The sequence below is a fragment of the Hyperolius riggenbachi genome, chromosome 4 (genome assembly GCF_040937935.1).
Source record: "Hyperolius riggenbachi isolate aHypRig1 chromosome 4, aHypRig1.pri, whole genome shotgun sequence".
Classification (NCBI taxonomy): domain Eukaryota; kingdom Metazoa; phylum Chordata; class Amphibia; order Anura; family Hyperoliidae; genus Hyperolius; species Hyperolius riggenbachi.
In genome coordinates, this window is record NC_090649.1 from 155353599 (window position 1) to 155368352 (window position 14754).

General features: G+C 41.4%; 2 protein-coding genes across 15 annotated transcripts in view; one reads left to right on the forward strand and one right to left on the reverse strand.

The window, feature by feature from the left end:
* The window catches only part of MED12L (mediator complex subunit 12L), a 742320-nt gene that overhangs the window by 76468 nt on the left and 651098 nt on the right, over positions 1-14754 (forward strand). The window lies entirely within an intron of this gene.
* The window catches only part of MINDY4B (MINDY family member 4B), an 86795-nt gene that overhangs the window by 49685 nt on the left and 22356 nt on the right, over positions 1-14754 (reverse strand). For both annotated transcript variants that reach the window (XM_068280821.1, XM_068280822.1), the window contains exons 2-3: positions 7192-7310; positions 7040-7067 (exon numbers count right to left, since the gene is read on the reverse strand). In XM_068280821.1, coding sequence (XP_068136922.1) covers positions 7040-7067; positions 7192-7310 — 147 coding nt within the window. The remainder of the gene's footprint in view (positions 1-7039; positions 7068-7191; positions 7311-14754) is intronic.

Genomic DNA, 14754 nt, shown 5'->3' on the forward strand with positions numbered 1-14754 from the left:
ATTAGTGTGTGTGAACCCAGTTGATATGGAAACTATTAGCTGAAATTTGACCTAATAAACTGCATTGTGGTTTCAGGTAAAAGTAAATAAATTCAGCTGCATATCCCATATCCGTTTCCTTGCTATAAATACTGTGTGTGCGTGCGTGCGTGCGTGTGTAGGTGGTGGTGGTGGGGGGTTAGATTTACTTACCTGGGGCTTCTTCTGAAATATCCCCAACCACAGCTGTAGTCATGGCTGCTGCCCATGTGTGGGCCCATCTGCCCACCTTTCTTCGTTGTGCTCCAAGGGCCAGGAGCATTCAACGCTTGTGCAGTTCACAAAGATGAATCAGCGCATGCGCAGAATGCTGCTGGTTACAGGAGCATGATTGAGATAAACGTGCGGACAGGCCTGCACATGCACTATAGCCTCCACCACAGCTGTGGTCGGGGATCTTTCAGAGGGGACAGCAGCACCCTGGAGGGCATCAGAACTACAACAAGGGACCTAATGGAGAGCTAGGGGCTGGAAGAAGCCCCAGGTGAGTAAATCTAATCTCATCCTCCAAACCTCCACCTCCCACATCAGATATCCTTCCAGAGTTCCCGTAGAATACATCCACATTTAGGAACTTCAGTATTACTATTTGAATGTAGTGGAGGCAATGTCAGAATCCACCTATAGGTCATTCTGGGATATTAAAGTGGGATTGTTGATCCATGGTTATTATGCAGTCTACACTCTGATCCTGCATGGCAAGCATTCCAATAAAAATATAAATGTTTATGCTGTAATAGATCTTATCTCAGTCAGCCTGGTTCTATTTGATACATTGCCGGGTAGGAGGAAGTTTATCTCCCCTCCCACATCCCCGGCTCCTCACTGATTGGCTGAATGCAGTTCAGTGTGAAACAAGGCAGGGAAGGGAAATGCACCTCACCCCCTGCATAAGCTGTTGAAACCTGAGTTATGCTGTGTGCAAGTGTGTTTACAAAGCAAGCTAGCTATTACTGTGCAGTTTCTAGGAGAAAAAAGAGTAAGGGAGGAAATAACATCAGGATTGGCTTCAGTCAGAGGTAGTAAAGATGGAAAATGCCTGAAAGAATTGTCTCTTTATTTACTATATAACATTCACTGAAATCAAATTGTGGACAATACAATACATATGTTATATAAGTAGAACAGGTATTTATCTACTTATAAATGTGTTTTTACTCCCTGGTATAGTATGGCTGTCCCTGCTGCTTTAAGAAATTCAGAGAAGAAGAAATTTAAAGCCTATATACACATACCCTCCAGTCTTTCTTCTATCTACAGAATAGTAAGAATAAAATCTTGATTAAACAGTGGACTTTCAAATAACTATAATAAAGTGTGAATATTGCTTATCAGCTTGAAATATTCCGAGCTGACTGATTGCATGCTACAGTTACAAATACATTGAAAGTCTTGTAATGACTTTCCCAAACCTTGCTGTGCGAGTCTGAAGCATCGTTTATCTTTCCCGTTTTAATTCCTGCATGAAACAGACATTTGTTATTATAAGTTATGCTTCCCTGCACAGTGTTGCAGTGTGAAATAGCTCTCTAAAGATTCTCAGATAGCAGCAGCTCCGCAGTGGGAAGCCTGTCCTCATTTGCCTCTGATGAGTGACTATTTATTTTATGCTTGCCTAGGAATTTTCTAATTGATGGAACTGAGTCATTCTATTAAGCGATGTTTAAAAGACTGTAAGGCATTTACACGGTCATAGTAAGAGGTCTGTGCTGCATTTTTAGAGCCAATTTATTGACTTGTGGATTGTTAAGGGTTACAAATAGTTTTTAAACCAGTTGTTTGTATGTATCAAATTGCATATGCACCTGTAAGCCACTTAAGGAGAAAAGCGCTTCACCGTTCAAAAAGTGCTATCTGCACTCGATAGGTTGGAGCTGCTCCTTCAATTCTTTATATACAATCAGTTCACACTGAAGGTAGCGCATACACAACCCTATCACATAGGCTATAAACGTTCGCTAGTCCCTCACACAGTTCAAATCTGCCAAAGTGATGCTTGTGCAATCTACACTGGTTCTTGCCAAATCTTCCTACTACCTCCACCAACACCCTGTAAGCTCACACTCACCGGATTGAGAGACCTCCACTCAGATCTATTCACACATTGGGACACTTCGGGCCGTCCCCCACCACACCAAGCAACTTGTTACCACCACTTCTCCTTTCCCTGATTGCTGCAGGTAGATCACCATGTATATAGGACCTCGGGAACAAAGCCTCACATAGTGTAAAACCGTATAAAATGTATTGTTATAAAATCATGTTGCACTTACAGATTTCCTTCTTGTATTCAACGCACAGAGTTTGGGTACTGGCTCTCCCCCGTTCAGTTGGGCCCGGACTGGCACTAGATGCTCCTACACTTCGCCCAGGATGGTGTGCGCTACCACTCCCACCGCTAATAGGATCGCCGCTTATCCGCCCTCGTGTCTCTCATATCTCTCTCTCACATCCGCGAAGCAAACCCCGCCTTATACAGTTTTACACTATGCGAGGCTTTGTTCCCGAGGTCCTATATACATGGTGATCTACCTGCAGCAATCAGGGAATGGAGCAGTGGTGGTGACAAGTTGCTTGGTGTGGTGGGGGACAGCCCGAAGTGTCCCAATGTGTGAATAGATCTGAGTGGAGGTCTCTCAATCCGGTGAGTGTGAGCTCACAGGGTGTTGGTGGAGGTAGTAGAAAGATTTGGCAAGAACCAGTGAAGATTGCACAAGCATCACTTTGGCAGATTTGAACTGCGTGAAGGACTAGCGAACTTTTATAGCCCATGTGATAGGGTTGTGTATGCGCTACCTTCACTGTGAACACATTGCATATGCAGTTTTCACTAAACAGGGGCATGTAATGTTGACATAGGAATCCATAAAATAGGATAAAACTCTGACATAACATTCAATAAAAATGTGTTTTCCTACTTTTTATTACCCATAAAGTTATTATATTTGCTTTTGTGCACAAATATTGTTGTCTGTCTACAAATTCCCAAAGTACAGTTTTTCTGCTCTGAAAACTGCCATTGCATTTTATTTCATAGCTGCTGTATTTGTATACTAAAATCTATCTAGTGACCACATCTCAGCTCTTTTCTCTTTTCTGCTCAGTACAGCTCAGTTTCAGGAGTTTTCTAGTGTTAACTAAATGTATCTGACAAAGGGAACAAAAGATAATTTTATCACCTCTTTGGATGTGGCCAGATGCTGCCCACTGAAGAAAAGAGCTTTTCACTGAAATGCTGTGCTTAACAGTTCAAATGCTGTTCTGCTACAATTTTTTTTGTGGTAGATTTTATACTGTAAATAATCTTTTAGAGAAAAGAGTAAATGCTGGGTTTTATACCATTTTAAGCAGTCTACTTATTTAAGATTATGTTACCTAGGGAGGCAGATCTAGATATTGAAATTTTCAATAGTTAAAATAAAACCACTGTTGCACATGACCCAGCAATCAGGTTATTCTAACAGAATCTTTCATAAAAATGTAACAGTCTGCATAACATACAGTATACTTGGTCCCTGGTTAACCGGATGTAAACAAATCAATTTCAGTACGTGTTTCAGAGTCTGCTGTACTCCTTGGGGGTATCAGCAGTACATGCTGGTGGCTAGGCACAGTGGTAAAGTACAGATTTGTGGAAAGGAGGCATTTGCTATGTCCTCGGTATATGTGAGTTTAAGGTGAACTGGTGCCCAAATCCAGTGTAACAAAGCAAACCTTAGAAAACATAATACATTCTGCTATTTTGTTCAGCTGTAAATTGTGCTTGCCTCTTCCTACCTCACTAACGTACTCCTATTAGTCAACCATCTCTAGTCATAGAAAATTGGGGACCCAATAAGTGAGTTGTAGGGACATATGCATTTAACTTTTTCTCTTGACTTTTCTCCTAGGTGATATTTTCACAACTTGCCAGTTATATGCCTTTAAACCACCAGCAAGCAAAAAAAGTAGTGTTGGTGTTTGAATCCGGTATAGTGAACTTGAACACCCAAATACTCCCGACAGCCAATATTCAGCACACGAATGCACAGACAGGATTGTTAGGAGTTCATATGACTCCAAGGTGGCCACACACCATACACTAAAAAGATCCAATTTTACACCAATTAGATAGAAAACATCAGTTGTGCAGAAAAATGTAAAGGTTTTTTTCTATTCTAGTGAGAAATCTGGTTGAATTTCCCGCATTTGATATGTCCATCGGGAGTGGTGGATTTTTCTGATCAGTTTTTCTGAAAATTGAATGGGGTAGGGTAGATTTCTTGATGTATAGACCCAAGCAATTTTCTCAAGAGTTTTTAGTCATTTTATTTCATAATTGGGTGAAAATTAAACACAGATGTGTGATACATTGGTCAGATTTTTCAAATGTTACAATCGACCATAAAAAAATTATTGTAATTCGCAGATTGAAATGAAATATATTAAAAAAATGTATGGTGTGTGGCCACCTTAATTCTTTTTTAGGAAAATATTAAACTGCAGCCTAGGAACTCGTGTGGGGAGAATTTGTTCTTGTTGCCTATAGCAACCAATCATATTTCTTTTTTAATTTGCAAATGTATTTTATAAATGAAAGAAAGCAGAACACATTTTTCAGGGGATCCAAAACAATGAGGAAGAGAGGACTGACCTTGTGTGCTTAAAGAACAACTGATTTGAGAGTAATATGGTGGATATGGTGGCTGCCATATTTATTTTCCTCGAAACAATACCAGTTGCCTTGCATCCTGCTGATCTTTTATGCATCAGTGGTGTCTGAATCACACACCTGAAACAAGCATGTGGCAAATGCAGTCAAACTTAAAACAAACATCTGAACTGCCTGCTTGTTCAGCGGCTATGACCAGTATTAGAAGCAGAGTATCAGAAGGACAGCCAGGCAATGTGCATTGTTTAAAAAGTTGCCTTTTAAGTAAACGAATTTGAGTTAAAACTTAAGTTTTAATACTTACAGGACACTAGGAAATACTTTAAAGGATGCATGAGGCGAAGTAGCCCCTAAAAGTCTCTGTGTCCTTCGGCGCACCTGCTCAGTCACCCACTCATCAGCTGTACCCTCCATAATTGCCGGCGGCCCCGCCAGGTTGGCTTCTGCACATGTGCGGGTGCCGACCCGATAGGGTCACCAGCCATTACAGAGGGGACAACTGACGAATGGGTGACTGCGCAGGTGTGCTGAGGGACACAGAGACTTCTAGGGACTGAAAGAAGCCCCTGGTGAGTCGCCCCTGGTGAGTCAAACATATATATATATATATATATAAGAATGATGTGTGTATATCAGAATAATGTGTGTTAAACGCTATGGTGATGATTTGATAAGGATTTTTTTTTACCGTAGTAAAAGACACTCATAAATGTTGCCTAGGAACATTTTTAACTGAAGTGTGGCCTTCCCTGTGGTAATTTTACTTTCACTCAAATGTAATGGGCTTGTCTGTTCAGCCTTATTCAAGGTCATTTTATAAGTAAGCACTGATGCTACTCCTGGAGGATAAATAATTAAAGAATATTGAATAGCTTTGGACATCCTTCTGACATCCCAGCTGTACCATGGCATATCAAACTGATGATGCTGGTGCAAACTTGATGAAAATGAGAGGAAACTGATCTTGTAATGACTTACAAAGTCAAGGTGCTCTAGCTGTTAAAAATACTGTGGAAAAGCCAATTTAGATTATTTAAATTGCAGCTTGAATACGTGTAGTGAAATACCTCATGCATATACTGTATATTGCCAACATTAAGGTACACCCAAAAAATAAAATGTTTATACAAGAACATTTTCCCACAATCGAGACATTCAGCCTTTACCTTTGAAAACTTGTATTCTTACCAATGAAAACTTGTTTCTTTCCTTGGCATATATTTAGCATAAATATGACCTAATACTATACTTGTTACTAACATATCCAGAGTTTAATACATCTATGTTGTATTTGTAACTATTCTAATAGAACCTTAAAACTAGCCCTCTGCAAACAGAAATTGGCTTTTCAACTAGCTACATTTTCTCAATAAAAGCTACTAAAAGTAAAATAGGAATGATTTTGTTCCTCAGTGACATGACTTAATATCAATAACTAGTAGATTACTATGTTTTAAAACACCTACGATACAATAGAGCTTGTATGACTTCTCCTGCCTGGAGTATGCTACAAGCAAGGCTTGTGGTTAACTTTTACTCGACTGGATGACATAATTGATCATTTAGTAATTTTGAAGAGGAGAAAACACAGTACCTGGCACCAAAATGCAGCAGGACAGACACACCGGACCCAGGACCAAGGAGCGTGCACATCCACAAATAGGTTATATCCAGCAGAATTGAAGATGAAAAGAAGGGGCACCGCTTCTTAAAATTCCTTTATTCCAGTGGGGGAAATAGCAGGTACACAGCAGTGGGGGTGGAAAGAGCCTGACAGCTGTTTCGCTGGTTTAAACCAGCTTCTTCAGAGGCAGAGTGTACACTCTGCCTCTGAAGAAGCTGGTTTAAACCAGCGAAACAGCTGTCAGGCTCTTTCCACCCCCACTGCTGTGTACCTGCTATTTCCCCCACCGGAATAAAGGAATTTTAAGAAGCGGTGCCCCTTCTTTTCGTCTTCAATTCTGCTGCATAATTGATCATTTACTTTTATTAATGCTTTTATAAATACTTTTATAAATCTTTAGATTGTAAACTGGCAAGGGCAGGGCTCTATCCCCCTTTTGTGTCTTGGTTTTCAGTATACATTTTATTTATCATGTTACTTTTGTCACTGTAATTACCAATTCTGTATTTTGGATCAATTCTGTATTTTGTCACCAATTCTGTATTTTATATATTGGTGTATTTTATTGTCTGTATAATTATGTGCCTCATGTTCGTTTCTTATTTTCTACAGCTCCATGGAATATGTTGGCACTTTATAAATTAATAATAGTACAGTATATTCAGAGTATACAAATCTGTCTTTTTTACTTTCCTAGCTATTATAAGTTAAATATAACAAATTACCTTTATGAATGGTCTGCTGATTTCCAACCTATAGGCAATAAAAATAAACAGTTTTACAGTCAGCTCTGCCATCTAACGGACTACTACAAATGTTTACTTCAAATAATTGCACCATATGCATTGCCAGTGGTCCATGGATCAGTGCATCTTACCCTTGGGAGCTGAATATTGCCCTCCATTTGTCAAGAGCTGAAATTTTGCTTGTGATTTCCTCTAATTCCATTGGTTTGAGGTTGGACTCTCTGTTTACAGGTCTTTTGTCCATCAGATGCTGGAGGAACATGGAGACAAAATAAATGAGTCCTTCTTTTATAATCCCCATTGCAGGGAGATGTTTCATTGCTAACAATGGCCAGGCTGAATCTTACTGACAAAGTGTCAACATTGTGAGCAGGCTGTAAGCTCACACCGTCACCTCATGATGAATCTTTTATCAGAGTTCAACAAACTTGTCTGGCTTTTATATCCTTTCCTTTTTCTCGCTGTATAAATATAGTTCACCCCATCGTTTAAACAAAATCATGGTTTAGATTGAGCCTATCATTACATATCTGGTTCCCAGCACCATGCATAATTTAGATGTGCGAATTGTACTCATTGAACTAAATAAATGTTTTCCTGCCTTATTATAGATCCTCCTTTATCAGCACTCTAAAATGAAGCTGAAGACTGAGATGTGTGGCATCAAAGGTTACACATTCTCCATTGTAATTTAGTCCATCTCTCATCTAAAGAAAATCTAGACAATCGCTATACTGTTTTTTATACATAAGGGCTGTATTTACTATGTCGTGATGTTTAGGTCAGGAGAACTCATGGCAAAGAATGTGATCAGGATGTAATCAAGAGAATCAATTTGTAATGTAGGAAGTGGACAAGAAAGTGGTATAAAATGCTTGCCAAATGCAAGAAACAGAGGTCAAGCCTTTGGAAGAAGCATCGACGAGCGAAACGGCCGTTAGGCTTGCCATATTTGCACCCTGCACCCACTGTCATCCATCTTACCTGATATAATTAGACCAACAAAGATAGAGCAGACATATTGCTACAAAAGATATTTGGTAATATAAACACAAGTGTGTATTAGGGAGCGGGGGGGGGGGGGGGGGGCAAGGTCATCGACCTGATAAACAACTAAAATGCATGGAAGAAAAAGGGGCACCCCCCTGTATAATGAAGGTACTTAACAAATGACTGGTGCTGAGACCAAGAAGTATAGGCAAAAAATCCACTTTATTGACCAATGCAAAAAGAATAAAAACAATTTAAAAACAAGGCAGAACCATGCCCCAGCCCAATGGCCCCAAATAAGTAATAATTATTGCCATAAGCCCGCCAATATAATAAAAGCACTGTATATGCTCACTCGTGGATGACTGAAGACAGCACCCAATAAGTGATGTCTGAGAAAGCACTGGTATAGTGCTATTCCAATTCCACAGGAGCAAAAAACAATGCAATTAACGTGCAAATCAGAATAAATAGACTCTCCTAAACTGAGCATCCATGCAATGTGCAATGGTAAACTACTGGTGAAAAATAATTATAACAATATGACCTCATAGAGGATAACAATGATGTTTGATACAAACAGTGCTAGTGCTGCTGAAAATAATACAGTTGAATCATAGTGAAATGACACAAAAAAGGTGAATACACAGTGTATATAAAAGGAGATGCAAAGGATGGGAGAAATGCGGCAAGGCTTACCAGATAAGGTGTCTGAATGGGACCGGGGACGGCTGCGTCCTCGCAGCCGTCCCCGGTCCCATTCAGACACCTTATCTGGTAAGCCTTGCCGCATTTCTCCTATCCTTTGCATCTCCTTTTATATACACTGTGTATTCACCTTTTTTGTGTCATTTCACTATGATTCAACTGTATTATTTTCAGCAGCACTAGCACTGTTTGTATCAAACATCATTGTTATCCTCTATGAGGTCATATTGTTATAATTATTTTTCACCAGTAGTTTACCATTGCACATTGCATGGATGCTCAGTTTAGGAGAGTCTATTTATTCTGATTTGCACGTTAATTGCATTGTTTCCCAGAACGTCATTTCGGACAGCACCCCTGGATGAGACCCATCTCCTTCCGCACTGTGGACAGGAAACTGTTAAAACAAACATTTGCATAAGCAATAGGCAGCAGTACATAAGATACATTCAGGCCATAGTACCTCAGTTTAGTTTCCTGTCCCGGACGGAATGCGTGGGGAGATGTCTCCAGAGGTGCCATCCATGTCAGGCGGCAGGGGCAGCGTTCTCAGGGCTCCAGGTGCAGCTGTACAGGGAGACAGTCTGGAGCCCTGCAGCGTGTAGGAGGCTTCTCCATTGGTGGCAGCGGATTTATGCGCACAGGCGCGCGCATGGAAGAAAGGTCACTTCCGGTTGAACCGGAAGTAGTCGCGCGCATGGCGTCCCGCGTGATCTGAGGTCTGAGCTATGCGGCAGGGGCCGCGGCGGTGATTGAAACAGCAGGCAGCTGTTTCCTGGAGGCGATATTTGCATACAATGAGCGGCAGCTGCCGCTTAATTAAGGAGGTAAGCAGCATCTATTTAAAGCATATCAGGACATGATTCAGTTGGTTTGTGACTTTGAATCATGGAGGACGCCGCTGGGTCAGCTTCTACACAATCTGTTAAGACTGCCCAGGAACCCTCTCTGGCAAGTAGATGGATAATGATATTCTACTTAACTAGATATACATTGATATACATATTTATATCTGGAGGGAATGATCTAATGGCTGGTTATTTCTTATTATGTCTTATAGCCTAAAAGACAAGATAAGAGTGATAAAGTTAAAGAGTCTGACAAATCCTCTGCTCATCCCAGCCAGCATGGATCTAGCAAGACGGATAAGAAATGTGCCTTTTGTAACAGCCATATATCTTCTTCTTCTACTAAGAAGTTGTGCCGACATTGTACAGATAAGCTTGTTAAGGAGGAGTCTCCTGTTATATTCAAGGACTTAATGGGTTGGATGCGGGCCGAGATGTCCTCAGCAATTAAAGAAATTAAGGAGTCAGCCATTGCCTCTACCGCTTCAGCTGCTTCAGATATCGCTGGAACCAGTACTGCTGTAGATCCAATACCTATAGTAATTAATCCGTCTTCTCCAGAGGTACCTGTAGTTCCTTCCGTACCTCCTAGGAGACTGAGAAGAGAGAGCGATATAGAGGGTTCGGGTTTATCAGAAGGGGAGATTTCACCTTTTGAGGAGATTTCTAATGAGGAGGATGATTTATCTAGGCCAGATAAACCTAAGTTTGCATTTTCACCCGAATTAATGAAGGACTTATTAATTGCCATGCATGACACGATGGGTATCAGGTCTGAGCAGCAATCATTGACACCTCTGGATGAGATGTATGAAGGCTTGGCGGATCCCCAGTCCAGGTTTATCCCAGTCCATAATACTCTTAAGCTTATGATTCAAAAGGAATGGGATAACCCTGAAAAGAGGGCCTTCTGGCCCAAATCCCTGTCCAGACGGTACCCTTTCAGTCCGGAGGACCAGGGGTTTTGGGGTGTTCCGCCTAAGTTGGATCCATCTTTCTCAAGGGTGTCAAAAAAGACTGATTGCTCTTTGAAGACTTTGGGAATCTTAAAGATCCAATTGATAAGAAAATGGACAATATCTTAAGAAGAGCATGGGAATCTTCTTCTCTAACATTTAAGCCTGCCATAGCCTCCACAGCTGTAAGCAGATCTTTAAGGACCTGGCTTTTGGAGGTACAGAACAAGATTGCTTCAGGAGTACCTAGGGAGGAGATTTTAAATGACTTTCCTAAAGTTTTGAATGCTTCTAATTATTTGATTGATGCCTCAGATGATACAGTTAAGTTAACTGCTAGAACTACAGCTTTAGTTAATTCAGCAAGAAGAGGAGTATGGGTGAAAACTTGGAATGGTGACACTGCTTCAAAGTCAAAGTTGTGCGGCATCCCATGTGAGGGAGGTTTGCTTTTTGGCTCAAAGTTGGATGATACCTTGGACAGAACAGCAGATAAAAAGAAAAATTTTCCAATTAAAAGGAGACCTTTTCAGAACAAACGTCCCTTTCGTCCTTCACCCAAAAACGAGCCAGATCCCAGGTCCTCTAAGGGTAAAAGATGGGCCCCTTATAGACCACAAAAGCCCAGATCCAATTTTGTTCCCTCAAAAAAGCCAGATAAACAATGACGCCAGGATCCCAGTAGGGGGGAGAATTGCAAACTTCTTCGAATTGTGGCAACCTCTATTTTCAAACCAGTGGTTGCTAAGGGTAATATTGGAGGGTTACAGTATAGAATTCAGTCATCTGCCCCCAACTCAGTTCTGTCTTACTCCCCGCCCAAAGAATCCAGAAAAAGCTTTTGCTCTGCAACAGGAAGTTCTCTCCCTTCTACAGAAAAGAGTAATTCGAGAGGTTCCAAGATGCCAAAGGGAACAGGGTTTCTATTCCCCGGTTTTTCTAGTAAAGAAGCCACAGGGCAAGTTTCGTTTTATCCTAAACCTAAAAAATCTGAACCAATCAGTAAAGTACAGGAGATTCAGGATGGACAACATCCAGTCAGTAATTCGTGTGTTACAAAGGGAGGATTATCTAGCATCCCTAGACCTAAAGGATGCCTATCTCCACCTGCCAATACATCCATCCTCACAGCAGTACCTAAGGTTCGCTATACAGATGGAGACAGAGGTAAGACATTACCAGTTCAATGCTTTACCTTTTGGATTATCTTCAGCCCCATGGTTATTCACCAAAGTGATGTCTGAGGTCCTGGCAGTTCTTAGACAGAAAGGCGTTAACATTATTGGTTATCTTGATGATTTCCTATTATGGGGTAGTTCACCTGATCAGGTTAACAGGCATATTGAAACTACGATAGACCTCCTACAGCATCTGGGCTGGATTATTAACTGGGAGAAATCTTCATTAATCCCTTCCCAGCTTATAGAATTTTTGGGGTTTGACGTATCTACTAGGGAGGAAAGACTGTTTTTGCCTTCCAGAAAAAAATGCACGATTTTTAATACTGTCTTTTCATTTCAGAAATCAAGAAGCATATCATTGAGAAAGGCTATGGCTCTACTAGGTCTTCTCACCGCTTCCTTTCCAGCGGTCCAGTGGGGACAGTTCCACTCCAGGTTCCTTCAACTGTGGATCCTCAGATCCTGGAACAAGTCACTTACAGCACTAGACAGGAAGGTATTAGTGCCTCACAGCATAAAAGTGTCTTTGATGTGGTGGCAGAACCACACTCATCTATCCACGGGACGCCTTTGGAGTTACCCAGTTCAGACAACAATAACAACAGACGCCAGTTCATGGGGCTGGGGAGCCCACCTGAATTTCCTACCAGCACAGGGTCAGTGGTCTACGGAAGTAAGTTTGCAATCCTCAAACAACAGGGAGTTAGAGGCTGTATGGCGGGCCTTACAACATTTCAGTACACAGATCAGAGATTCTCATGTCCTAATAAAGACGGACAACAGGAGTGTTGTGGCCTTCTTGAACAGACAGGGGGGTACGAGGAGCAGGAGTCTATGGAAGCAGTCCGCAAGGATCCTTTTCTGGTCAGAGGCAAACCTCAGCTCTCTAACTGCTGTACACTTGAAGGGGACGTCAAATCAGACGGCAGACTGTCTCAGCAGAAAAAGGCTGGACCAGAAAGAATGGTCCCTGGATCAAGGGATATTCCAGGAGATTGTTGCTCAGTGGGGACATCCAGAGGTGGATCTCTTTGCCAGAAGGATCAATGCAAAGTGTCCAAGGTTCTGTTCCCTTTACCCAGAGGATGCTCCTTGGGTAATAGATGCCTTCACGATCAATTGGGGGAATGCATTAATGTACGCATTTCCCCCAATTCAGTTAATCCCAAGAGTAATAAGGAAGGTTATTCAGGACAAAGCACAGGTTATACTGATTGCTCCTCTATGGCCGAAACGAGCATGGTACACAGGTCTTCAATTACTAGCAGTATCAGCACCAGTCACATTTCCACTTTTACCGAATCTATTGACACAAGGACCAATTGTCCATCCAGATCTGGGTCGCCTTCACCTATCAGCATGGAACCTGAATGGGAGATGTTAAAATCGAAGGGTTTCTCAGACGAATTATCACAGACTTTAATACAAAGTAGAAAGAAGGTTACCCGTGTGATTTACCAAAAGGCATGGAGAGTGTTTAATAACTGGTGTTTGGAAAGATCATCCAATACATCTTCACTCAAGTCTATTCTGGAATTCCTTCAGTGTGGGTACAAAAAAGGTCTCAGTGTCAGTACACTTAAGGTACAGGTCTCAGCCCTAAGTGTCTTTTTGGAAAGAAGATTGGCACAAGAAGATCTGGTGATCCGTTTTTTTCAAGCATTAAAAAGGTTGAAACCTACAACTAGATCTAGAGTTCCAGCCTGGGACTTGAATACTGTCCTTCAAGCCTTATGTGAGTCTCCGTTTGAGCCTTTAGAGCAGATTTCAGACAAATATCTAACGCTTAAAACTATTTTTCTTCTAGCAATTACTAGTGCTAGGAGAATAGGGGAATTACAAGCACTATCCATAAAGGAACCTTACTGCATGATTTCTGAGGATAGGATAACACTGCGACCAGATATGTTGTTCCTTCCAAAGGTAGTGTCTTCGTTTCATAGGAATCAGGAAATTTTCCTACCATCCTTTTGTGAGAATCCATCGAATGACAAGGAAAAAAAGCTCCATAATCTGGATGTCAGAAGGTGTCTTATTCACTACCTAGAGCGTACTGTTTCCTGGAGGAAAACAGAGGCAATTTTCGTTCTGTTCGCAGGAAAATCCAGAGGTAATAGAGCTTCCAAAACTACGTTGGCACGATGGATTAGGCAAACAATTGTTTCAGCATACCAACTTCAGGGAAAACAACTGAAGACAACTATTAAGGCTCACTCTACCAGAGGTATTTCAACATCTTGGGCAGAGAGGGCAGGGGCCTCCATAGATCAGATTTGTAGAGCTGCAACCTGGGCAAGTCACAATACATTTGTGAAGCACTATCGTCTGAACGTTTCTGCAAGCACAGATCTATCCTTTGGGCGAAAGGTGTTGCAAGCAGTGGTCCCACCCTAAACCTTTATCTCTTGTATATCGTCTCATCCAGGGGTGCTGTCCGAAATGACGTTCTGGGAAAGACCTCTTTACTTACGGTAAAGTCTTTTCCGGTAGTCATGAGGACAGCACCCCTGCAACCCGCCCTTAATTGGGTGGAAAAGAAGATAAGTATTTGTGTAAGCAGGATTTATGTCCGTGTCATCTTTTGTATTAACTGAGGTACTATGGCCTGAATGTATCTTATGTACTGCTGCCTATTGCTTATGCAAATGTTTGTTTTAACAGTTTCCTGTCCACAGTGCGGAAGGAGATGGGTCTCATCCAGGGGTGCTGTCCTCATGACTACCGGAAAAGACTTTACCGTAAGTAAAGAGGTCTTTTTTGCTCCTGTGGAATTGGAATAGCACTATACCAGTGCTTTCTCAGACATCACTTATTGGGTGCTGTCTTCAGTCATCCACGAGTGAGCATATACAGTGCTTTTATTATATTGGCGGGCTTATGGCAATAATTATTACTTATTTGGGGCCATTGGGCTGGGGCATGGTTCTGCCTTGTTTTTAAATTGTTTTTATTCTTTTTGCATTGGTCAATAAAGTGGATTTTTGCCTATACTTCTTGGTCTCAGCACCAGT